Source organism: Callorhinchus milii, unplaced genomic scaffold (genome assembly GCF_018977255.1).
Source record: "Callorhinchus milii isolate IMCB2004 unplaced genomic scaffold, IMCB_Cmil_1.0 Scaffold23, whole genome shotgun sequence".
NCBI classification, from domain to species: domain Eukaryota; kingdom Metazoa; phylum Chordata; class Chondrichthyes; order Chimaeriformes; family Callorhinchidae; genus Callorhinchus; species Callorhinchus milii.
Window position 1 is genome coordinate 6,546,736 of NW_024704764.1, and position 27,801 is coordinate 6,574,536.

Below are 27,801 nucleotides of genomic sequence, written 5' to 3' on the forward strand. Positions count from 1 at the left end.
CCCTCCCTCTCCCCCCCCCCCACCCTGCAATTTAAAACCCATCCATCTTTCCTCGGCGTCGGCCGCGTTAAAAAAGATATGTAATATAAACAATATATAATATCATTATATTTTTCCCACCAGAGCTCCCCCCCCCTCTCCCCCTTTTTTTTCCCTCCCTCCTCAGGGAGGGAGGGGAGAGAGAGAGAGAAAGAGATAGATAGATAGAGAGAGAAAAATAAGAATAAAACGGTGGAGAGAGAGAGAGAGGGAGGGAGCGGGGGGTGGGTGGGTGGGTGGGGGGGAAAGAGAAAAAAAAAGAGAGAAAAAGTGCTGTCAAAAAAAAAGTGCCTGGTGTTGTCTTGCCTGTCAGTTCCCGGTGAGTAAAAGCGGCGAGTTGTGAGCGAGTCCCTTCCCTTCTTTTTCTCTCTCTCGCTCTCTCTTCTTTTTCTCCTTCTTCTCCCTCTTCCTCTCGGGCTGTCGCGGTTTGGGTTGGCGAGTGAGTGAGTGAGTGAGTGAGTTAGTCAGTCAGTCAGTGAGCGCGAGCGGTGACCGTTGGTGAGGGGATGGAGGGCGCGAGCGGTGACCGTTGGTGAGGGGGGGGGCGCGCGGTGACCGTTGGTCAGGGGATGGGGGGGGGGGGCGCGCGAGCGGTGACCGTTGGTGAGGGGGGGGGGCGCGAGCGGTGACCGTTGGTCAGGGGATGGGGGGGGAGCGGTGACCGTTGGTGAGGGGATGGGGGGGGGGCGCGAGCGGTGACCGTTGGTGGTGGGGGGGGGGGCGCGAGCCGCCGGTCGCCGCCATGACAGCTACCCCCCCCCCCCCACCCTCCCTCATCTCTCATCACACACACACATCAATGTCAGGGATTGTTTTTGATATGTTATTTTATGGTTCCAACCCCCCCCCCCCCACCCCCACCCACCTTTTATATATGCAGGTGTCCTTGACCCCCCCCCCCACACACACACATACACACACACAGCAACACACACACATCAATGTCAGGGATTATTTTTGATATATGTTATTATATATATATATGTGTGTGTGTGTATACACACAGATTCCAGCCCCCCGCCCCTCCCCCTTTTATATAGGTAGGGGATTCTCCCCCCCCCCCCATACACACACACACAGCAACACATAACCTACCACAGACATCAATGGCAGAGATTATTTTTGATGTATGTTATTATATATATATCTATATGTATATACAGGTTCCAGCCCCCCGCGCCCCCCCTTTTATATATGCAGGTGTCCCCCCCCCTCTCCCCCCACACACACACACACAGCAACACACAACTCACCACACACATCAATGGCAGAGATTATTTTTGATATATGTTACTATATATATACATACACAAGAGGTTCCAGCCCCCCCCCCCCCCCCCGCCCCCCTTTTATATATGCAGGTCCCCCCCCCCACACACACACACAGCAACACACACACGCATATATCAATGTCAGGGATTATTTTTAATATATGTTATATATGTATATATAAGGTTCCAGCCCAGCCCCCCCTTTTATATATCAGCTCCCCCAACACGTATACACACAGCAACAGACACATCAATGTCACATGACATCAATGTCAGGGATTATTTTTGATATGTTATATATATATATATAGGTTCCAGCCCACCTCCCCCTTTTATATATACCGTGCGTCCACACACACAGCGACACACACACACATCAATGTCGGGGCTTTGATATACATTATGTTTATATATACAGGTTCTCCACCCCCACCTCAGCGCCTCACACACGCACCCCATTTTCCCCTCAAAAATATCAGGGCTTATTTTTTATATTATTGTATATTGTGTGTATGTGTGTGTGTGTATATATATGAAAAATATCCTCTTCCACTTTTGTAGACACTTCTCTGCTTCTCATTCTCTGCCATTTCCCCTTTTCCTGCCTGAAAGTGTGGTGGAAGCAGATTCAATCCTAACTTTCAAAAGGGAATTGGATAGATACAGTACTTGAAAAGAAAAAAAAATTGCAAGGCTATGGGGAAGAGCTATGAGCGGAGTGGGACTGGTTAGACAGCTCTTTCAAAGAGACGGCACAGGAATGATGGGTCGAATGGCCTCCTGTGATATTGGATTCTATGATTTTATAATCTTAACACTGCCCCACTCACCCACCGAGGTCAGGTCAGACCTCTCTATTGTCCAAACTCCAGAGAGAAAAACTGCTGACCTCTAAACTGTGACCCTAAGGCCACATCCATTCACGCCTGGTAGCAAGTGGACAAATCAACCTGGGATAGAAAGTACCACCCACACTGCTTTGAGATGTTGTAGACCTGTGGTCAATGTTGATCAGATAAGGTGAATGTTAATAACCTGTTTCCACTTATCACTGAGTTCTCCACACGCACCCTTTCCTTCACTGAACCCCAAATACCAACTAAAGGTGTGAAAGGCAGATAGAGAGAAGGAAGGGGAGGATTACCCACGTTTATCTTGAGTGAATTCAACCCATTTCAGGGCTTTGCCATCCGCACCTATTTGAGGTGTGAATTTTCTTCCCCTTACACCCCCTCCTCTTTTGACTGAAACAGGCAGGAACGTGAACAGCTTTCTCAAGCGCTCCGGGACACTACGTGAAGGGTGCTGTATAATCGCAAGTTGTTGTTATTTTTCCAAGACTTAATATGGGCAAGTGGACTCAGCGATTAATTGTTTTTTTAAAAAAGACTTTCGGTGGTAAATAACGCCCCTTACAAAGCAGGATGTGTTTCTGCGATTCACTGCCAGATGTTTTAATGTACGTTTAACCCTTCCAGGACTTCATCACTATTTCTGTACTAGGAGCACATTGTGTGTGTGTGTGTGTTTAAGTTCTGAAATGTTTTATGGTTCCATTCATTTTGTAATTATGGTTTGTAACCTCAGCAATTAGGCGGAATTAATGTCTGCAGATAGGGCTACGCACCCGTGAATGTTGCAACGTGTTGGTTAAAGAAAGTACAGGATTTTTGTGGCCCCAATACATTTTTTAATCTTCATTTTAAGTGAGTGAGTGACCTGTGAATTTTACCCTCACTAAGTGAACCATTTAATGGAACTGTTGCTGAAATGTCAAAATAGTTTTGGTGACTATAAATGTTTTAGTGTGTGGTTATGGTTTGATTTATTTTAAATTATTAGTGGATTTTCAAGGTATGCACTAACTAGTTGGGTTGCTTACAGCATTAGAATACAATTTACCATAAACATTTTGATATGAAAAATACTTATTTACTGAATAACTCAAAAGTTGTTTTGTAAAACTGGACTTATTTTACCTTTCCTACTGTTGTTTGGCTTGCTTTTTTTTAAAAAAAATTGCCTTTTCCATTCCAACTCTCGTGCTTTTTGGTCAGTTGAATATTAGTAAGAAGATGAAATTTTGTATCCTACTGCTCCTCCCTCTTCACTTTCAAGACTGCCTCAAGACTTACCTTTTTGACCGCACTTTTGGTCATTAACTCTCCTCCCCGCGCGGCCCTGAACCTGGCTGTATAAAGCACTTTGAAATGTCTCCTGACCTAAAAAGGTGATATAATAAATTTGAATTATATCTACAGAAGCAACAACAGCCTTTGAATGCTGCTGCATGTGAAGCCTGGAATGGTCATGGCTATCATATCAATGAATGACTGGCTACAGCTAAGTCTTGAGTCTAAGTCTAGTCGTGAGCTAACTTTGTTTGTGGAGTTTAAATTCAATGTATTCATTTTCGTTTTTTTAAAAAAAATCTGCACTCTGTCCCACGTGAGTTTTGAAATGTTAAAATTTAATGAAAATACTCCTGCCGTTGTCCTCTTTTTGCTGGTGGTGTTAGGGTTTCCAATTTTATCATAAATTCTTGACATTAGGCCAGTTTCAAAAGCAATAACATGCTTCAGTATATTTTTAGGTACAGAAGACTGTCATTGAATTTGCTGGTCATCTGTAGAGTGCACATTAAAATAGTTTAAAGTGACTAGATCAGAAGAAGAATGCGTGTCTAACCGGTGGTACTATTCTGAGATGTTTTATAATAAGATAGACGAAACATTTGCACTAGCTACCCTGAGAGCAAGCTTTTTAATCTATTTGGATTCTGACATAGATTACTTCATATATTAATGTAAAGGAAGTGTTTTAATAAACACCATGATGGTGCTTTCTGTACAGTGATCATTGGTACTATGGCCAGCCTGAGAAAATATTTCTATAGTAATCTGGTTCAAATACCATCCACATTATTGGTGTCCTTATAGTCAAAGGAAAGCTTTGTCAGTATGACTTGAATTCTTCCCCCACCTGTGATTTCAGGATGTGATCAATATAACTGCTGATTTAGAAATAACTTTTTGATGTGCCTTATCTTGTTCGCATCTCAAAGTACAGTACTTCACAAATAATTAATGTTCAGTATAGTGCCTGTTTCTGATAGCTATACGTGATAGCCAGGCAAATTTGTCCAGGTGAAGTCCCCAGACAACCACGATATGAATTGTCAATTAATCTGGAAGATACCAGAAGAACTCCCCATTCCATTTTCAATTATTGTAATGGTATTATTAACAGTGTCAGTCTAGATTTATGAGTTTAAGTCCCACCATGAGGTTTAATCTTCAACCATCTAACCCAGTGGCAAGAGCTCTTTCAACTGAGTCAAATTTATTTGGATTTGCAGATTATGTATTTTGGGACACATCTGCAGTTTTTAGGTATTCTGCAATGCGTTTGAGTCCTGTCATACAGTTAAATACAGTTTTCTCATAGAAAGGTTGAAAAGTTTGTGTTTGTGATTTAGTTGGTGAAAAGTGCATATAATTGAAGTGTTCAGTCCTTAATTAAAAATGATAGATCACACTGGAACTGCAAATATTTGCCTTTGAGTTGAAATGGTCCCTGAAACACATGAGATTATTTTAAATTTCTTTTATATTTCATTTGTGGCTCTTAAATCATGTATTCAGACAGTTCTCAAAATATGAGTACTTTGTGAATGTAAACTAGACCAAGGATTTGGAGAATGTATACAGTCCTTAAAATGGCCTTTATGGTATATTTGCTAGTTGCAGCTGGATTTTCCTGAAAAGAATTTGGAAGTATACTTTCCTGTAGTGACGAGACAAAAAAAAGTCAGCCTAACATTATGTTCTTTGTGCTACAGGCTTAAATGGTTACAACCGTATACAATATATTAAATAGTGTCTAACGTCATCTGCTTTTTGAACAATGAAGTGTTTGTACGTCTGGTATGTACGATTTTGTTCCTCGGACTCTAGTCAGGTAGATTTTAACTAGCATGTTTACTTTGTCCAGTCTGTATGTTGTATGCTGATATGCTCTGGTACTTAATAGCAAGAATAGTGGATTCTCAAATTGGTAATTATCAAATGTACAAGGGATTGATCAAACTGCTTTCCATAAAAGGCACTTTTACAGGTCAGATGATTATGTTGGTACAAACGTATAGGACTGTTGAATCTCATTGCTTATAAAAACGTTCTTCCTATCCTATCATCTGACTCATAATTGAGCACTGTGTTGTAAAATCTCCCTCTTCCTGTCATGTGGTACAGAGTCATGCCTATAAATAGATCAAACTTGGAAAATACAAACTTCAACACAGACAATATGAGGAGGAATACTGAAAACTGTATTATGAATAAACAAAGTGCTTATGCTTTTTAAATCATGTACACCCAAGTCTTTGGCTGAAGAAAAGGTTGTATTAATCGGGTGCCTTATATGTTGATACATGGACCCATTTCTGTTCCTTTTATGCATAAAGGACCTGAATTTGCAAACTTGATGCAATGTAGATAATGTAGGGACTATATAATTGGATGACAGCCAGGGTCTTGCAGAGATAGACAGGGTATATAGATAAAGGTAAATGAAAAATACTGGACTTATAAAGTAAAAATAGGAGACATGTACTTTTTGAAAAGGATGGAACTTATAAAGGGGGAATTCAAAGGAATATAGGGATTTTGGTTGCTCATCGTCATACTTAATCTCAAAAAATGTGGGATACCAAGAGACAAGTGGAGTCCTGTAGCTCAATGGTTAGAGCACTCGCTTCCCAAGCAAGAAACCTGGGTTCGATTCCCAGCAGTGCAAAATAATAATAATAATCCTTGCATTTGAAATAGCGTTTTTCACATCTTCTCGACATCTCAAAGCGCTTCACAGAATATACTGTAAAGTGAATTGACTGTATATTTGTGTGCGAAACGCGGCAGCCAATTACGCACAGCAATGTCCCACAAACAGTTTTGAATTGAAAATGACTAATTTATTATTGTTTTGTTTTGGAGGGATTATTATTAGGCGTGTGGAGTAAGGAAACTTGCCCAAGGTTTCTCCCTGCCTGGAATTGAATCCAGGTGTCTCGCTTGCAAGGCGAGTGCTCCAACCACTGAGCTGCAGGACTCCACAAAATGTTCCACAACAAAATGTTAGGCAAATTTCCTTACTCCGCGCACCTCTTTTTCCCTAGTATTAAGTAGGAACCCAGTTAGTTAATTGGCAGATCGTTTTTCCGGAAGTAATAATCCTTCAAAAAAAATACTAATAAAAAAATAGTCACTTCAATCTATGATTGTTTGTGGGACACTGCTGTGCACAATTGGCTGCTGCACAAAATATACAGTCAATTCACTTTACAGTATATTCTGTGAAGTGCTTTGAGACGTCTCGAAGATGTGATAAGATGCTATATCAAATGTAAGGATTATTATTATAATAATATAAAATTATAATAGGCTGAACTACATTGCTAAATAAGTTGAGTTCATATAGAAGTATTGTTCATTTTGGAATTTGTTCTTGAGGTTCATTAATTAATAAATTATCTCTTAACCCCTCTTCTGTGGCATGAACACAGTTTGAAGGCTTAAGAAAAGTTCAGTCAAATAAGACAACTGTCTACGATCCAAGAAATTAATGTAGGTGTCTGTTATATTCTCTCTTCAGGAGTAGAACTGTGGAGAACTGACTGTGTTTCTATGAAAACCATTGAATTGATACCTGTATTTATTCTCCTGAATGACTAGTTTATCTGTACCTTGTAGCTTACACCTCAAATGTTCATCCGTTCTAAGTATTTGTGCTCGTATAAATGTGTGTTTGAAGAGTACAATGACAGAAACCTCACAGTGTGGGCAATGTGTGACCTCCTTTTTATCTCTGAAGGTAGTGGTTTCACTTTTGATGCTTATTAGTCTCGATGTACTGCAGGAATGCAATACTGTATTGTGTTCTGCTCAGATCTGCTATGTTTGACCAAGATTTACTTAGAATGCCAAAGTTTTGTCTTTTGTACATGAGGAATGGAGTAATAATAATAATAATCCTTGCATTTGATATAGCGCTTTTCATGTCTTCTAGATGTCCCAAAGCGCTTCACAGAATATACTGTAAAGTGAATTGACTGTATATTTGTGGGCGAACACAGCAGCCAATTGCGCACAGCAGTGTCTCACAAACAGTCATGGATTGAAAATGACCAATTTATTATTGTTTTTGGTTTTGGAGGGATTATTATTAGGCTCTGTGTGGAGTAAGGAAACTTGCCCAAGGTTTCGCCCTCTGCCTGGAATTGAACTCAGGTCTCTCACTTGCAAAGCGAGTGCTCTAACCACTGAGCTACAGGACTCCACAATTCAACCACTTTTTAAAATTCTGTGGTACTAAACTTGAAGATCACCTGAATTTTATAGGAAGTTACTTGAATTATTTACTTAAAAATGAACTTAGTGCTTTTTTTAAACTGAGCAAACTTTTCTTCACCTTTGGTTTAAAAAGTAGAGTAAATGCTTGAGTTTGAATACATTCACACAGTTATATTATTTCACTGTAACAGCAAATCAGTAACTAAACATTACGTAATTTTAGTTACGATTTGCTGTTAAAGTGAAATTGATATGCTTTCATTCCTCTCCTTTTCACCATCAGTATTGGGTTGAATCCAGATGATGCCCAACTTTGTTTCTCTGCCTTGACTCCAGAACTACTGCTGTTTTGACTGATTGCCTGTCAGTCAGGCCTAGATGTACTCTAACTTGCTTCAGTTGAATGTCAACAAGAGCAAGGTTCTCTTGCTTGGCTCCTGCTGACACATTCTCATTTCAGGCATTGACTATATCAATCTGCATTGGTACATATTCCACCGCACAGAACTAGTGTGGAACCTCAGAATCTTGTTTGATGGACAACTGTCTTTCAAGCCCTCATATCCAGGCTCACTCATTCAGCTTCCTCCGTCCTCTTCCACTACTTATCTCCAGGCTGCCAGGACTCCCATTCATATGGTCCAGGCTTGCTTGTTCCAGAATCCCTAGCTCCTCCCCACACAAGCTATTAACCATCCAGAACTCTACACCCCTTATCCTCACCCATATCAAGTTCCGCTAGGTATCACCCCATCTTCGTTCAATCCCACTGGTTCCCTTCTCCCCAGCAGATTTATTTCTAGATCCTCATCCTTGCATTGAAATCCCTCCGCAGTCTTGCCCCATCCTGCCTCTACAACCTCCTGCAACCTCCTGCTGATCCACCCACTCCCACCGCTCAGCAAACTGCTTCATGTGCCTTGCCCCATCCGCCGTTATGCCTCGTTCCTTGGCACTCTGTCTCACAGTTTTTTGCAACTCGCCCACTTCCTACTTTTAAACCCCACCTTAAGACTTTCCTCTTTGACCGCGTTTTCAGTCATCTTTCTCTCCGCTCCTCCTAACCTTCAGTTTACCTTTCCTCGTTTGGATATCTAACCAGCTGTGTAAAGGGCTATTGAGACATCCTCTTGACATAAAAGGTGCTCTATAAATGTCGAAATGAGGAAGTTAAGCATAGGAAGTTAATCTTGTCAGAAAAAGGACTCTAAATATCTCAACAGACTTTCATAATGTTGAGATATCCTGCAGCTCAGTGGTTAGACCAGCCTCGCAAGTGAGTGACCTGGGATTGGTTCCCAGCAGGCCGAAACCTTGAGCAAGTTTCCTTACTCCACAAGCCTGATAATAAATGCCTCAAGAAAATAAAATTGGTTACTTTAATCTACGAGTGTCTGTGGGACAATAGGCTGCTGCGTTTCCCCCACAAATATACAGTAAATTCACTTTACAATATGTTCTGTGAAGTGCTTTGATACGTTTAGAAGATGTGAAAACAGAATATCAAGTGAAAAGATTCTTATTCTAAAGAGAAGATAATTCATACAAATTGTTCACCCTGACAAAAGAATCCAAAACCATACATAGGAAAATCAAGTAGCAGTATTTCACATAAAGGTTAATAGAAACTTGGATCTTGTCCTGGGACAAAAAGTATAATAAATCCTGTTTGAATTTTCCTTCATTGTTTATGTCAGTGTCTCGGATGTCACTATCACCGACAAGGCCGTCTCCGACCACCACTTCATCTCCTTCACCACCTCCACCTCCCTCCCCACCTCCACCAGACCCACCACCATCTTCTACCGCCCCTGGAAGAAGTTACCCCCACAATCCCTTAACGCTGTCTTGGAGTCCTCTGAACTCCTCTCCCTCTGGCCTTCAACCCTCACTGACCACTCTTCTCCTCTCACCCTCCTCCACAACACCCTCTCCTCCACACTCGACACTCTTGCCCCCATCACCTCCCGTACTGTCTCCTACTCTCGCTCCTCCCCCTGGTTCACCACCCACCTCCGCTCACTGAAGAGCCAGGTGCGGGCCGCTGAACGCACCTGCGTCAAATCTGGCCTAATGGTCCACCGACAAATCTGGCTGGACCCCCTCAAAATCTACCGCTCCACTCTAGCCTCGGCCAAGTCGTCCTTCTACTCCAGGATAATCCTGGAGGCGAAGAACAACCCCAGGCTACTGTTTTCTACCACATCCTGACTCCTCCATTCCCCCCCGCCCCCCCACGCAGGTCATCTCCTCCAACCTTCACTGCGAGGAGATGCTGGATTTCCTTATCCAAAATCAAGGGAATTCGCTCCTGGGTCACTTCCCCTCCAACATCCACCCACCCTCCCACACTCCGACTCCTACCCATCCTCTCCTACACACTTTCGTACCCGTTTCCCCACCCTCTGTCACCAAACTCATCCTATCCCTGAAACCCACCACCTGCTCCCTTGACCCCATCCCCACTCCACTCCTTATCTCTCAGCTCCACCTCCTTGCCCCACATATCACAGACATCGTCAACCTGTCCCTCTCCTCTGGCTCTGTTCCCATTCCCTTAAAAACTGCCACCATCACTCCCACCTTGAAAAAACCCTCCCTTGATGCATCGCAGCTGTCAAGCTACCGGCCCATCTCCAACCTCCCCTTCCTGTCCAAGGTCCTGGAACGAGTTGTCACCTCCCAACTGCGCTCTTTCCTCTCCACCATTCATTATTCGAACCCCTTCAGTCGGGTTTCCGTGCTGCCCATAGCACAGAAACCGCCCTGGTCAAGGTCACCAATGACATCCTGACCATCTGTGACCAGGGCTCCCTCTGCCTCCTCATCCTCCTCGACCTATCGGCAGCATTCGATACGGTCGACCACGCTATCCTCCCCCACCGCTTGTCCTCCCACCTCAACCTTCAAGGCTCTGTCCTTGAGTGGTTTAGGTCGTACCTCTCCCACCGTCTTCACTTTGTTTCCACGAATGGCTTTTCCTCCGGCCCCCGCACTGTCTCGTGCGGTGTCCCTCAGTAAAACTGAGGCCCTCCTGATTGGCTCACGTTAGCGCCTCCGCACCTCAGGCGCTGACAGCATCAGCATCCAAGGCTGCACTCTCCACTTCTCAAAGTCAGTCAGGAACCTCGGTGTTCTGTTCGACCCTGAGCTGTCCTTTCTCCCTCATATCCGCACCACAACTGGCACCGCCTTCCATCACCTCCGGAATATCGCCAGACTATAGCACTACCTCACCCCTCACGCGGCTGAAACTCTGGTCCACGCCTTTATCACCTCAAGGCTGGACTATGGGAACTCTCTCCTCGCCGGCCTTCCCGCACCTCCCTCCACACTGCAGGTCATTCAGAACTCTGCAGCTCGTGTACTGTCCTGCACCAGGCTTCGGGACCACATCACTCCCACCCTCGCCCTCGCCCGCCCTCGCCCTCGCTCGCCTCCACTGGCTCCCCATCCCCCAGAGGATCGAATTCAAGATCCTCATCCTCACCTACAAGGCCATTCACGGCCTTGCTCCCTCCTACCTCTCTGACCTACTATCCCCCTACCTACCTGCCCGTCGCCTCCGTTCCTCTGGCTCCGGTCTGCTCCACATCCCCCACCTCAACCGCCCTACCATCGGTGGCCGGGCCTTCAGCCTCTCAGCCCCGAGGCTCTGGAACTCCATCCCCCAGTGCCTTCGCCGCTTCCTCCCTTTCCTCCTTCAAGGCCGGTCTCAAGACCTTTCTCTTTGACCGTGCCTTCAGCTCCCCTCTCGACTCTCTACCCCCTCCTCGCCCCCTCCCTTCCCTCCCCTCACCCTGACCATTTCCCCCCAATGCTCGGGTCCTGACCCAACTGTACAGCGCCTTGGGACGTCCTCCCGACGTGAAAGGCGCTCTATAAATGAAATCTTGTTGTTGTTGTATAAGAAAAATCCTTTTAATAATAATTTTAATAATGTTTCGTTGCTGACTGAAGGAAAATACTAAATTTTATTGTGGTGTACTTTAATTTGAGAAATATTTTGTCAAGATCCAGTGCTTTCTTAAATTGGCACCTGGTAGATTTCAGCATCCCTAGACTTAATTGAAAATGTATGATTCGAACTCCAGGAGATAGTTTGATTTGTGCATCTTGGCTCTTCTTATATAAGAAAATTGACTTGTGGAAGAATTATCAGGAGTACTTCCAGAATTGAATTTGAATTCTGGTTGAACAAGCATATCCCAGGATAAGTAATGCACCATTATTGAAAGAATTGCTTTTTGATTTCAATTCATAATTCATTCATAATTCATATGATATATAATAATCCTCGCATTTGATACTGTGCCTTATCACGTCTTCAAGACGTCTCAAAGCGTTTCACGGAATGTACTGTAATGTGAATTGAGTATATAATTTGCGGACGTATTTATATACAATTTCAATTTATAATTTACATAAATTGGGGGAGCTTAATAGTAAAACTGTTAGTGATATAAGATAGTTGGATCATTGACACTTTAAACCATGCCAAGTGAGATGAGCGATTGTGTGTTGTGTCTGCCACTGCTGGGTTGACCTCTCCATCTTACTATTGTGTGAAAATACTGATGGAGCTCAGGTATTTCTCCATTGAGGTAGATGGAAAATTAGTGCATTGTCATGTCTTGGTGCTCTGTCACATCAATTAATCTATGTGCTGCACCTCTCGTTCCGCAATTGAACCAAGTGTCCACGTGCGTGTTCCCCACTAAGCGATTTGAGAGGTTTCGAAGACTTGATAAGGCGCTGTATCAAATGCAAGAATTATTATTATTAGTTGGAGGTATGGAGCTTGAGCAGCAGCTGCTTACCTCTCTGCACACCAATTAAAGTGGATACCAAGACCTGGATGTATGAGCGTGTGTTCATGCTCATTCATACATTTAGATCTTGGTATCCACCTTAAATGGTAGCCTCAGAGTTTCCTCATCAGCTATTCAATACAATACAAGTTGTGAGGATGTTCCAAGGCTCTTGAACAGACAAATTCAATAGACATTTGCCTTTACATTTGGTGGGAGGACCTTTGTAGGACGGCTTGTAACATATCTTTAGTATATTACAAGTTATAATACAGTTATACGCTCTGGATTTATTTGCTAATTTTTGTAGGTAGAATCTTCTGGGAGCATTTCATGTTTTGAGTTCTTGTTCTAACTATTCATGAAGTGAATTAAGCGCATGGCATCATAAAGGCCAATGTGCAGCTGCTTCTCAGGTCAACTGATTAATTTGGAAAATGATGTAGTAAAATAAGTGAATAAATGTGTATTGTAGGATTGAAGCTTGATAGATTTATAGGGACAAATTACAGATTTATTATGCAGTAAGTGGACCTTAAATGCAGTGATTGGGTGCTAGTTTTAAGATAAATATAATATAATCTCATTTCCCTTGTATGCTTAAAGCACTCCGGAACACTATCCCGAGTGAAGAGTGCTATATAAATGCAAGTTGTTGTAGTTGATACTGTATTTGCCGATTCCTTGTTACTCTCCTTTCTCTGCCAAAATGTACAAGTTTTCAGTTAACAATGGCATCTTTGTTTCTTCTTATTACAGCTAAAGATTGAAAAGGTATTCATCTTCTCTTTGATTGAATACCTTTCTGCAAGAGGATGTTCGTTTCCAATGTACACATTTGATGAACAAACTGAACCAGCAGCGCATGTTTGAGCCTCACCTCTGTGATGATATCGTCGTGGTGAGTCTGAAGCAGTCATTTGTTGCTCTCCAAACTGTGTTGACGTCTTTCAGCCAGTTATTTCTATTGCTCTTGACCAGCACCAAGCAGTTGAAGCAAGTGAAACGATATATTGGGTCTCTAAAGTTGCAAAGCTTCAATCAGATCTTTTGCTTTATTTATACGTCTACGCTTTATCTGATTGCATGTGGTGTACAGAAGGTGATAAATATAATCAGTATCCTTCAGATGAGTCACATTTCCAACCCTTGCCAGAAACTGATTGACAGTCGTACTTTGCGTTTTGCTGACATGGCCCAGGAGGGCCAGCAATGCTCTCAGATTTCTCCTCCATTTTACTGTAATGTTGATAAAGAACTTGATTTATCCACCAAGATTTACCCCAGGGAAGGGAGTAAACCGTATTTGATGAAAGTAGAGGATAAGATGGCTAAGCGACACCTGAAAGCAAGAGACCAACCATATTATGAAGCGACTGAGGCAACGGAAGAAGACATTCATGGAATGGAAGGAGATGCAGAGGACTCTGATGACTCGGATGAGCAGCGATCCTATAACCGGGAACAAATCATAGTTGAAGTGAACCTTAATAACCAGACTTTACACGTTTCAAAAGGGACAGAAGGTGTGTCTTCACAGTCTGAGAAAACTACCATTGTTAACTCCAGTGATGATGAGGAGAACGATGAGGGTGATGATGAAGATTACGAAGATGATGATCAGGATGCAGAGAAAGAAGACATGGACACCGACGAAGATGATGAACCTGAGGAGGAGGAGGAAGAGGAAGAAGTCGAAGAAATCAAGCAAAGAAGATCCAAGGCAACTGATAAAATAAAGACAGCAGAAGCAACTCTTTCGAGGGAAAGCACAAAAATGGACGTGACCCAGCGGAGGAAGACGAGAAGTAGAAACGCTAAAGTCACGTCCCCAAAAGAGAAACAGTTTGAAGAGAAACAAAATCTCACCTGTGAGAAATGTCCTCGGGTCTTCAACAATCGCTGGTACCTTGAAAAACATATGAATGTAACTCACAGTCGGATGCAGATCTGTGATAAGTGTGGGAAAAAATTTGTGCTAGAGAGTGAACTGGTACTTCATCAACAAACTGAATGTGAGAAGAACATCCAGGTAAGGCCATAGTCTTTTGTTGCAATAAATCCGCTAAACTTTTTATCTTTTGTTTTCATGATGTAATGGAGGCCATCTGGATTTGGACTCAATAACTTATAATAATAATCCTTGCATTTGATATAGCGCTTTTCACGTCGGGAGGACGTCCCAAAGCGCTTGACAGAACACACTGTAAAGTGAATTGACTGTATATTTGTGGGCGAACGCAGCAGCCAATTGCACACAGCAATGTCCCACAAACAGTTGTAGATTGAAAATGACCAATTTTTTTTTATTATTGTTTTTGGTTTTGGCGGAATTATTATTAGGCTCTGTGTGGAGTAAGGAAACTTGCCCAAGGTTTCGCCCTCTGCCTGGAATTGAACTCAGGTCTCTCGCTTGCAAAGCGAGTGCTCTAACCACTGAGCTACAGGACTCCATCAACTTTTTGATACTTTACCTTTACAAGAAGGACAGGTCCATTTTCCCTTCTCCAGGTCCCCTGGTCAAATGATCTCCTACGGCTGAGAGGTTGAGGCATCAACTAAACTGCTCCAAGCTCACCTATCAGTGCTGGGGGGGCTTGTCAAATGCCTTAATGGTGGTCCTAGAGGAACTGTGTCCTTTTCCCCTCCCCTAATGAATTAAAATTAATTCCCCTCAAAATTCCCCTTCTTCCTATGCAATTAAGTTTTTTAAAAAGTAGGAATTTGGAGGGCGAGTAATGCCTTTCAGAAGCTAAAATGAATTGGTTCAAATGCAGGGGTAAAATATTTTTGACTTTTGACAAATAATTACTTAACGCATTGATATGTTTTGAATTTCACATGCTCTTAGCCACCTATTAAAGTTTACGAGAAGAGCTTTCTTTATAGATTATTCTAATAATTTTTGTATTTGGTACAGTGTCTTTCATGTTGGTAGGGCGTATCAAAATACTTTGCAGCATTTACTGTGAAGTGGAGTGACTGTAGGTGAACATGGCAGTCCAAATGCACACAGCAACATCCCACCAAATGCCATGAAATGAATGACCAATTTTAGTTGGGAGATTGTTGGCAAGACACCGGGTGAAACTCCTTTGTCTAAATTATTATTTATGCAACACCTTTCACATTGGAAGAATCTCAAAGCTGACTGAGCCTAAGAGGAGGAAATGTTTCAAAAACGATTCATTTAATTTGCAGTTTTATGACCTGCATGTAATTACTTTTGTATTTTGTTGAAAATGGCAAATTACTACTATTTCAAAAATGATTTAGTGATGGGATTAAAACAACAACAAAATTAAATTTCTATAGCAACAAAAATAGATAATATTTATGCTAATTATTAGACTACTTGTTAATTCACCTCCATAGTTGATTCACATGTATGTTGATTCACATACATAGTTGCTGCACATTTCGAGTCCTGTAAACTGCTTTGAGATGTCCTCCTGACATGAAACTCTATATCAAATGCAAGGATTATTTTTTATCTTAGACAAAGTCTCAAGGCCGGCTGCTGAAGTCAACATTGTGATATTATTAATAGACATTGAAAATTGAAGTTCCAAATAAAGGTTTGGGTGATAATTAGGTGACTCTGTCTAAGATGTTTTTCAACATATGTTGAACAGTAAAACGCACATAAGTCTTATCTTTTTAATCTTATAATCGCCTAAATAGTACATTCACCTAAGTCCCATTCAGATTCCTATTAGATTTTTTTTTGCACTGGTCGTAATTATCACCTCCTAACTCGTAATGTAGCTCCTGTATCCTACATTACTTACCAGCTGCATTGAATCCCGGGAAATGATGTCCTGATCCGTCGACGCATGTGATAAGTAATTACATTTACTGCCTAGCTGCATTTAATCGCTGGAAACGTAGTCTTGAACCATTGATGCACGAGCAGAAGAACTAAGTTTCGCACAACTCAATGCGATTGCAATGCCTGCTGGTAAGTGTAAATGCGGCAACAGGTCAAAATGTATTGAATTGCGAGAAACATAGTCTTGAATCGTCGCTATATGTGGTGCACTTAACAGCTCATTGGCAAAGTTTTGCATTCACACTTAGCGGTTGCATTGAATTATGCATGCGCAGCACAGATTATTGATTAAATCAGATTTCATGCAACTTCTACAAGTTTGTTTGCAACTTGAATTCTGCCCAAGTCACATTCAATGTTGTGGTCCTGACTGTTATGACTTATGTGAGCTTTACTGTATTTCATTTGTGCAACCTGGATACCGGATAGCAAACTATTATATACAATGTATTGTTCTCATTAGTAGGACCTGGTTCTGAGTTATTCAGTTTCCCACCTATTTTTTAAATACTAATTCGATAGATGATTACTAACTTCTCCCATCACGTAGGGGAGACTGAGGAGTTCCTTAACTAAATGCTCCAGAAGGTGGTGCCCCACAGTCAGGTAGACGGTGAGGAAGGGAAGTGGAGGACAATCCTCAGAGGTAAAAAAAAAAGTAGAAATTGGTCGCTTCAATTCCCCGACTATTTGTGGGACATTGCTGTGTGCAATTGGCTGCCATGTTTCACCAGCAAAATATACAGTCAATTCACTTTACAGTATATTCTGTGAAACGCTTTGAGACGTCTCAAAAGACGTGATAAGGCGCTATATCAAAATGCAAGGATTATTATTAAAGCAGATAGTGCAGAGATCCACTGGGGATATTGCTGTGTGTAAATTGGATGCTGTATACACTTATGCAAATAACTTTATAATAAATTCTGTCAAGCGTTTTGAGGCATCTCAACGACGTGATAAGACACCAAGCAAGTGAAGCATTCTTACTGATAGAAGATGCCAATACAAATGATACAGGCCAGCAATTTTTCTTACACCGAGCCAGATAATGAGCATTGGCAGCCTACTTAGCATTGAGGCCATTACAGCCGAGTCTGATCCTCTCTTTCCTTTCCTCTCCCCATCTAATATCTACATGCAAGTATTTTAGTGATCAAGAGCTAGATCTGTGACAAATTATTTCTCTTTCTTCCCATCCCCCCTTCCTTTGCCCAATAACACAGAGGCCAGTTGTAGCATCCTGACCCTCAAATGCAATTGCCAACTGGAGCATAGAGCAAACAGATCAGCAAATATTTTGTAAATGTTATGTCCTATTCAGGGTACATTCACTACGATTCTAAGAACATAAAAACATAAGAATTAGGAGCAGGAGTAGGCCATTCGGCCCTTCGAGCCCTGCCCCGCCATTCGATAAGATCATGGCTGATCTTCAGACCTAACTCTAATTACCTGCCCTATCCCCATATCCCCTAATTTCTTAAGAAATTTTAAGACTGTGACCCCTGGTTATAGATTCTCCTACCAGGGGAAACAGTCCCTCTGTGTCTACTTTATCAGCCCTTTAAGAATCTTATATGTTTCAATAAGATCTCCCCTAATTCTTCTGTACTCTAGAGAATACAGCCTTAGTTTATTCAGCCTATACTCATAGGTCAGTCCCCTCATCCCAGGAACTAACGTAGTGAATCTACGCTGCACCCCCTCCAGGGCAAGTATGTCCTTTTTTAAATAAGAAGACCAAAACTGCACACAATACTCAAGGTGCGGTCTCACCAAGGCCCTATACAGTTGCACCAAGACTTCCCTACTCTTGTACTCTAAACCTTTTGCAATGAACGCTAACATGCCGTTCGCCTTCTTAGTTGCTGCTGCACCTGCAAACTAACTTTTTGAGACTGGTGTACAAGGACACCCAAATCCCTCTGAACACTAACACTATCTAATCTCTCCCCCTCTAGAAAATAATCTTTTTCTATTTTTGCTATCTAGGTGAATAACTTCACACGTCCCCACATTAAATTCCATCTGCCACCTACTGCCACCTAGATCCCGTTGCAATCTTTTTGCATCATCCTCAGAGCTTACTCTCCCACCTACTTTAGTGTCATCCGCGAATTTAGATACGTTAAATTCAATGTCCTCGTCTAGATCATTGATGTAAATTGTAAATAGCTGAGGCCCAAGCACTGATCCTTGTGGCATCCACTAGTCACATCCTGCCAATTCGAGAATGACCCGTTTATCCCTACTCTCTGTTTTCTTTCTGTTAACCATTCTTCAATCCATGCTAATATGTTCCCATTAATCCCATGGACCTTAACCTTGTGCAATAGCCTTTTGTGTGGCACTTTGTCAAATGCCTTTTAAGATCTAAATATACTATATCTACTGGTTCCCCCCTATCTAACCTGCTAGATACATCTTCAAAAAACTCTAAAAGATTAGTTAAGCATTTTCTGATGAAAAAAGGAATTTTTTGGCCAATGTTTTCATTCCACTATCTGAAAGCATTACTTATTGGAAACCTTGATCGAAGACTAATAAAATAGCAAGTTCTTGGTAACTGGACAAATGTCTCATTTTTCCATATCTCTGCAAAGCATGATTCCACTGAATGAAACAGTAACATCCGTGAGAAATGGTTAGATAATTTGAGTGTTAATAGCAATGAGCAATTACTAAATTGTTTTGAATGCATTGTATTGAGCACTGGTTCTTTTCATTTCATGTAAATGTTGAGTTGTAAAATTAAATATAGTTTTCTTTTTTAAACTGACTTTCCTATAGTAGAAAAGATACTGAAAGTTTCCAATTTATTAATGTTGTTATTTTGCCCAAGTCTTCTTACAGATATAAATTTATTATTAATAATGATATTCTTTCCATTTGATAAATCATTGGAATACTCATGCTCTTTGTAGGCAAACATCTTCCAAGTTTCAGTTCACACCATTTTAGCTCCAATTTTAAGATTGTGTCCCTTTTGTTTTGGATTCTTTTAATACAGGGAAGAAACCTCCCAGTGCAACATACAACTTGATTCTCTCCTTTTTGGTGGTTCGTTCAGCCATAACTGGTTTAATAATAATCCTTTCATTTGATATAGTGCCTTATGATGTCTTTGAGACGTCTCAAAGCGCTTCACAGAATATACTATAAAGTGAATTGACTGTATATTTTGTGGGCAAAAGTTTAGACTGCAATATAAACTGTAGTTATCATTTTTCAGTTGTTCGTCATTTTAGTTCACACTAAAATTAAAATCGAGGTCTAAATGTTTGGGTTTGGACATTACTCAATGCGTTAGTAATTCAGCGTCACAAAATGATTAGAAAACTGGCACCACTGTGTGACCAAAAAGAGAATAGCAGTAAATGAAACCATCCATCAAAAGTTTTCTAGTTTCTATCTGTAACATGCAACGATTTCTGTCTGGATCATTCTGAATACATTACCTATTTTATCACAGAAATTAGCTTCTTAACACCCCTCATCTTTAAATCAAATTTACATGAATTAGTAAAACCTATATGGGAAAGGTTGATTTGATGGAGTTTAATTTTTACTGATTGTGCAGAATTTAAAATTATAAATCCCTGTACTTGAAAATCTTTCTTTTTGTATCATGCATTGTGCCAAAATTTAATAAGCAACAATGCTTTTTATATATATATATATATATATATATATATATATATCTCTAATAAGTATGAATCTTACTATGGTTCCCCCTTTCATGTTTTTTCCCAATGCTCTCAAACTGACTTTTATCATCAACATCATGTTTTAATACCTTAAAAGAAAATGCCAGATTTTCTGTGCATGTCCATTTTCTGAAGCAATTTTGTCGAGCAAGCTTCCAGGTCCAGTTTTGCACCCAAATATAAACGCACGATTTAGAAAACTTGGAGCATGAAGGGATTTCTAAGTGAGGGTTTGGAGCTTCAAATCGAATCATTTGTAGATGGGAAGACAGTGGAACCTGGCAAAGAGTGGAATTATGGGCATGTGTAGTTTACTGCGGATAAGGATCAGACAGCAGAGCTGGAGTTTGGATAAAATTGTTATTAAAAATGTTTTCCTTCCAGTTTAAACGCTGCAGTTATTACGGTTATTATTGCCGCTGAAACACTGGTCTGTGCCTTTATCACCTTTTGGCTGGATTATTCAAATGCCCTCCTCGCCGGTCTCCCCTCCACTACCATCCATAAAATCCAGGTCACACAAAACTCTGTCGCTCGCATTCTTACCCGCACCAAACTGCACTCATCAATTACCCCAGTCCTTGCCAGACTGCACTGGCTGCCTGTCCCAGAGAGGATCGACTTCAAGATCCTCACCCTTGTTCTCAAATCCCTCCACTCCTCTGCACCTCCCGACCTCTCTGACCTCTCTCCTCACAACAGTACCCGTTGCCTTCGTTCCACCTTGTCCCCCGAGTCCTCCGCTCCACCATCGGCGGCCATGCCTTCAGCCACTAAGCCCCGAGACTGGAATTCCCTTCCTCACTCCCTTCGCCTCGCCCCCTCTCTTCCTATTTTCAGGTCTCGGCTGAAGACCTTTCTTTTCGACCGGGCCTTTGGTCACCTTCCCCCACCCCCTTCCCCCTGGCTCAGCCCCGGGATCCATTCCTGTGAAGCGCTCTGAGACGCCGTCCGGCATGGAGGGCGCTATATAAATCCAAGTTGTTGTTGTTACATATTGCCTGTAGGTGGCAGAGGTGACCAACAAATTCTTCTGGTTGCAAATCTCTTGACTCAGATAGTTGGCATTTTTCTTGATTTCAAAGCATATCATATATTATAGTATTTTAAAAATAATATTCTGGTTTAGAACTAAAAATTACCTTTGTATGTGTCCGCATAAGATTAGAATTTTTACATTATCCGATAACCTCCCCTTCCACCCTCCAACAACTGCCAACCACCAAACCTGTTTTAATAATAATAATAATCCTTGCATTTGATGTAGCGCCTTATCATGCCTTTGAGAAGTCTCAAAGTGCTTCAAAGAATATACTGTAAAATGAATTGACTATATTTTGTGGGCAAAATTTGGCAGCCAATTGAGCGACCAATTTTTAACCCTGGAAAAGCGATCTCCAATCGACTAATTACCAGGATTCTACTTACTACTAGGTAAACAGAGTAATAAAACAAAGGAATAATTTAGTTACTCAATTCACGACTGTTTGTGGGACGCTGCTGTGCGCAATTGGCTAGCGCATTTCACCCACAAAATATACAGTCAATTCACTTTGAGATGTCTTGAAGACGTGAAAAGCGCTATATCAAATGCAAAGTTTATTATTATTATTTATTATAAACAAACCTACCCAACATTTCACTCTGCTCATGAATCAAACTCAGGTCCTCTCGCTTGTGAAGCGAGTGCTCTAACCACTAACACCCTAGGGGAGAAAAGAAAGAACACTAAGGGGAAGGGCATGAGATAATGGTATGTTATTTTAAATGTCGTATTCATGCTGTAGTCGTCGAACGTATCCTAAGAATGCCTAAAACGTTCTCATTTTGTTATCAGTGTGTATCCTGTGGAAAGTCTTTCAAGAAGCTATGGTCTCTGCATGAGCACATTAAAGTTGTTCATGGCTTTGCTGAGAAGAAATTCTCCTGTGAGATTTGTGAAAAGAAATTCTATACCATGGCTCATGTCCGAAAGCATATGGTCGGTAAGTGGAAAAAATGATGAATACCTTTTAATTAACCGGAGGGAAAAAAAGCCAATTTATTTATATCAAAAATGACTTGGTAATCCTTTCATATTACAATGAATTCTCTCAAACCCTTTGATTAACTTCAGCACCTCTATTATATCACCCTTAAACGTTTTCACTCCCAAAAGGAAGAGTCCTAATTTTTCTAACTTCTAGTGTCTCTTCACAGCTATATATTATTCACATAAGAAGAAAACCTTTTGAAGAAAACCTCAGCACCCTCACTGAAATAAATTAATGAGCAATCCTTTCAAAAATGTATCTGATTTCTATTTCACTTTTAAACAAGTAGCACAATCTTCTTTGGTACAGCTAGGTGGTATCGAGGAGCATCTATTAAACTTGGAAGAATCTTCCTGAATGAGTTTGATATATTCACTGCGATAACTATTTCCCCACTCTCTGTCACCAACCTCATCCTGTCCCTGAAACCCACCACCTGCTCCCTTGACCTCATCCCCACTCCACTCCTTATCTCCCAGCTCCACCTCCTGGCCCCACTTCTCACAGACATCACCTCTCACACTCTCCACCTCTCAAAGCCAGTCAGGAGCCTTGGCGTTCTGTTCGACCCTGATATGATCCTCATATCCGCACCACAACTGGCACCTCCTTCCATCACCTCCGGAATATCGCCAGACTACAGCACTACCTCACCCCTCACGCTGCTGAAACACTGGTCCACGCCTTTATCACCTCAAGGCTGGACTATGGGAACTCTCTCCTCGCCGGCCTTCCCGGCACCTCCCTCCACACTGCAGGTCATTCAGAACTCTGCAGCTCGTGTACTGTCCCGCACCAGGCTTCGCGACCACATCACTCCCACCCTCGCTCGCCTCCACTGGCTCCCCATCCCCAGAGGATCGAATTCAAGATCCTCATCCTCACCTACAAGGCCATTCACGGCCTCGCTCCTCCTACCTCTCTGACCTACTATCCCCCTACCTACCTGCCCGTACCCTCCGTTCCTCTGGCTCCGGTCTGCTCCACATCCCCCGCCCCAACCGCCCTACCATTGGTGGCCGGGCCTTCAGCCTCTCAGCCCCGAGGCTCTGGAACTCTATCCCCCAGTGCCTTCGCCTTGCCTCCTCCCTTTCCTCCTTCAAGGCCGTCTCAAGACCTTTCTCTTCGACCGTTTCCTCCACCTCCCCTCTCGACTCTACCCCCTCCTCGCTCCCTCCCTTCCCTCCCCTTGACCATTTCCCCCCTGCTCGGGTCCCGACCCAACTGTCCAGCACCTTGGGACGTCCTCCCACATGAAAGGTGCTCTGTAAATGAAATGTTGTTGTTGTTGTTGTTGTAGGTATAATTAAATTGTTCTTTCCTGATTACAAATGTCCTGGTGTGAATTTTAGCCTTTGACAGTATTGTGCGCTACTTCAAAGATAATTTAAGGGAATTTAATGTGAAGGGCTTTGTTCTGTAGCACTCTACCATTTAGTCGTTTGTTTCACAGCACATACAAAGGACATGCCATTCACCTGTGAAACGTGTGGGAAATCGTTCAAACGTAGCATGTCACTAAAGGTTCATTCTCTTCAACATTCAGGAGAGAAGCCTTTCAAATGTGAGGTAAGTCAATGGCACCTGATTAAATCTTCTGTTTTAGGTTACATTTGCGCTTAAAATTTGAATTTCTTCCTAGTATGATTTAATGATGTTTTGTTTTTGAAGATATGTTCATGTAGCTGAATTCCAAGAAAAGTGAAATTTAAAAACCCTCACTGTCCCATAGAAAGCTTTAGTTTTGGGGGATTCTGGCATGTGGATCAGATATTCTGGTTGTTAGAGAATCATTAGCTGATATATTTTCAGGATTTGCTTTCTTGATCAACTTGGTGTATAGAAAGTAAATCAAAAAACTCCGCGCTCCACCCATGCATAGTGAAACTAACTATCGTCATTTTACAAATTAAAAGAGGATTTGTGCATCAAAGATCTCTATCTGAATCAAGGGTGTTGGGGGTCCGTCATTTGAGAACTCATTATTATGTACCAGAATACTATAACTTAGGAAGTATCTTTAAATTCCTGAAGTACAATTTACTAGTATTACAGTACCAATCATTCATATCTTAAGGCAGCTGAAGTACAAGTTTTTGTTTCAGAACTGTGATGAACGTTTTCAGTACAAGTACCAACTTCGCTCTCACATGAGTATCCATATTGGTCACAAACAGTTTATGTGCCAGTGGTGTGGGAAGGACTTCAACATGAAGCAGTATTTTGATGAACACATGAAAACACATACGGGTAAGAATACAGTGCAGCAACTACACTTTCATTTTGGAATATTTCTAATCAAATCGATTGAATGTCTTAATATTTATTGAAATTAATTGAAGGTAAATGGGCTCTTAAGAGGCAGAATGTTTTTTCATTCATTTTTGGTAACACTTCCTCTTATTTGCCTCATTAGGAAAGAAAATGCGTATTACAGTACAATCTTTGAGAAGTCTCGAAGACATGATCAGGTGCTCTATCAAATGCAAGGATTATTATTATTACTATTATTGCAGTCTGAGTACTCAAAAGAGTGAAGCTGTCTTAGTACTTTTAACACTGAAGTTCATAAAGATGAGGATATCAGCCTGGGTTCCCAATCATGATTGGCAGTTATATAGTTACTATGATTTAAATAATAATCCCTGCATTTGATAAAGTGCCTTTCATTTCGGGAGGACGTCTCAAAGTGCTTCACAAAATTTTCAGTGAAAGTGACTCTGTATTTTATAGGTGAAACGGGCAGTCAGTTGATGCACAGTAGTGTCCCCATTTGCCTCCCCAGGAGGACTTAAGGGCACCTTATGTTCTTCCATAAGATTCCATAAGGAATTAATTCTTAATAAATGCTCTTGTTTCTTTTTTGATGACACAGTGTTATTGTTGCAGTTAGTTAACATTGTTATAATGTCCATTTTGTTATTGTCCTTTGTATGTTGAATGTTTATAGTAAGTTGTTTTCACAAAAATAATCTTCAACACAATTCCCAAGAGGCTTGAATTCTTAGCTCTAATGGATAAAAAAATGAACGGGATTAATAAACTACAACAACAAAATGACATTTGTAAAGTGCCTTTCACATCGGGAGGACGTTATACGGAGGTGTGAGAGAGAGAGAGAGAGAGAGAGAGAATGTTGATTGTAAACCTTTTTTTTAATTTACATTTTTTAAAAAAATCTCTTATTTTTTAGGGGAAAAACCCTTCATCTGTGAAATCTGTGGCAAAAGTTTCACAAGCCGCCCGAACATGAAGCGCCATCGCAGGACCCACACGGGCGAGAAACCTTATCCCTGTGATGTCTGCGGCCAGCGATTCCGCTTCTCCAACATGTTAAAAGCCCACAAAGAAAAGTGTTTCCGGGTCACCAGTCCAGTCAACATCCCGCCCACTACAACCACTGCCTCTGTGGCCGTCGCACCCATTTCCTCGCCACCGCCAGTCACCATAAGCTCCATTGGCTCGCTTCCTCCACGACCCATCCCCCACCCACTCTCCCATTTACATCTCCACCCACATCATCACACACTTTCGATGCCTCCTGTCGCACACCTACCACCCCCACCCGCCCTCTTCAACGCTGAAGCGATGAACCATAGATGCCAAAGTGAGAGTTCGTTCCTGCGTCATATTTCTGAAAAACACAGTGCGGCAGGTGGAAGCCACCACCACTGACACTTCAATACTTTTCCCGAACGGCGTGCAAGAGTATTTGTCCAAACCCCCCCACCTATTAACTGAACTAAGCACCATAACATTGAGACTCGAAAACAAAGAAGATTGAGCAATCATGCGGAAATTTCAAATATTTTACTAAACGTCACTGTTCTTGTTTCAGTTGTGTAAACTTGAGGGCAGAACAGGCAACCAAATTTCGACTAATAATTCCATGTATAAGGATATTAAGCTGCCTATATACGATGAACAAAGTTTTTCATTTTTAGGGAATGATGTATTTGTCATTTCATATCTGTTAAGATATGCCTAATTTTTTTTTACCTTGAGTTACTCCTCTTGCATTGAGGAAACAAAAGGCTTATTTCTATCACATTGATTAAATATTCTGGGGAAATTAATTACTAAATTCAATGGTCCCATTGTCTTGTGAGACATCAGAGCATTACGTGTATCACAATGTGCTGAAAGGATATTTCTGAAGCTAGTAGTGCTGACTAGATCATGTTCTAGCCTAACCTGTCACTATGAAGCATTATGGAGAAGTACTGTTAATACAGCTTTCATTTTACTACAGAATTATTCTTAGATGTTTGTAGCATATTTAGAAACCGTTGATTCAAAGATAACGTGTCACAAATTGTGGTAATAATTATATTTTTGTTCTTGTAGATGTTATGTTCATAAAATTCAGTTGAATAATCACTGCATTACCCATAACATTCAGTGATGTGACAATTAACGTATACAGATACTCCACGACAGAGTACACTGTGAACATGTCTGCAGCTGCATATACTTCTTCATTCTTTATATCTTCCACATATTCTAGACAATTGCCAACTTGGTACCATTCTATATTGGGGTAAAACCCGGGAATGATACCTATTCACAATGATTCAGTTGATCTCCTTTACTTCCAAGCTATATAAGGGGATGACTTCCTACCCGGAAAATCCCCGTTTGTTGCCCAAGATTAATGCAAAAAGGGTTTTTTTGTTTGTGAGTTTTAACTGACTCTTATTTACCTGAGAAAATGCCCAACTAATGCTGATTTTACATGTGAAATATAACTTCACAGTTGTAGTCAACAATGAATGTCTTGGTTGCCAGATATCCAGCAAGGAGATGGGGGGTTATAAGATTTGCCCAAGTCCATTGCAGTGCCTTGAGGCAGTCATCAGTCACTGCTCTTGACTCAGCATCCAGTAGGGAAAACAGCACAAGTGACAAACCAATTTATCATTCAGTCAAATGAACGTCTGATTCACCTGACGTTTTTCCAAAACTTACTGAATTGAGAGACTGGACACATTCCAGTCCACCATCTCAGGATCCACCAGAAAATGTATGCATAGGAAGTCCCTGTCATCCTCCTAATCCCAGACTAGCCTCAAATTGGTTCTTCTAGATCCTGGCATTAAGCAGTATTCCTTCGATCTATCCTGTTCCCAACGGAACAATCTGCTCCCAGGTGTCTGCCTAAAAACTTATCTTTGCTAGTGGTGCTAGGTTTGGTTGGTGCTGGTTGCAGTGATGAAGTTGTAAAATAACTGATGATTGAATCAACTGATGATTGAACTCGGTTTGATTCTGGTGTTTTGCTCCCAACAATTTCCAGTCCTCATGACAAGTTTTTGTCCAGCCTGCTTTCTTGATAATCATCTCCAGCAGTGGGTAATCTATCCTTTCACCAGCGTCCTCATCAAAACCCATTTGGAATCTGACTGTCTTTAGGTTGATGTTTAATCTAACGTTTTTGTGTATTAAATCACGTTACAAATCTTCACAAAATGATTTGTGGCTCACGGATTTTGGATAAAGTCATCTCCCATGAGTAGCTGGATAAGTGAAATGTATCCTCCGTTAGCAGGTAATGAATCTTTCAACTTGGGCAAGGATAATAATAATCCTTGCATTTGATATAGCGCCTTATCACATCTTCGAGACATCTCAAAACGCTGCACAGAATGTACTATAAAGTGAATTGACTATATTTTGTGGGTGAAAGTAGAGGATATCACCACTGATTTTTTTTACCTAATGGGCTAATTTGAAACTTATTAATCTGCAAAACTGC

The 27,801-nt window shown here is 41.4% G+C and overlaps 1 protein-coding gene and 1 non-coding gene across 4 annotated transcripts; both read left to right on the forward strand.

The window, feature by feature from the left end:
• The first annotated feature begins 274 nt into the window (after positions 1–274).
• Positions 275–27,665, forward strand: znf652 (zinc finger protein 652). Of its 3 annotated transcripts, XM_042343337.1 has the most exons (7): positions 275–358; positions 13,231–13,372; positions 13,748–14,503; positions 21,851–21,998; positions 23,500–23,615; positions 24,152–24,296; positions 25,240–27,665. In XM_042343337.1, the coding sequence occupies exons 2-7, from the start codon at positions 13,313–13,315 to the stop codon at positions 25,719–25,721; spliced, it is 1,707 nt and encodes a 568-aa protein (XP_042199271.1). In that variant the 5' UTR covers positions 275–358; positions 13,231–13,312; the 3' UTR covers positions 25,722–27,665. The 3 variants fall into 3 exon arrangements, with proteins under 3 accessions (XP_042199271.1, XP_042199270.1, XP_007899700.1); XM_042343336.1 differs by having other exon boundaries at positions 13,231–14,503; XM_007901509.1 differs by lacking the exon at positions 275–358 and adding an exon at positions 2,750–2,769 and having other exon boundaries at positions 13,231–14,503.
• On the forward strand, positions 6,033–6,107 carry trnag-ccc. Its single transcript has one exon. It is a non-coding gene; the product is annotated as a tRNA-Gly (tRNA).
• Positions 27,666–27,801: the final 136 nt, after the last annotated feature.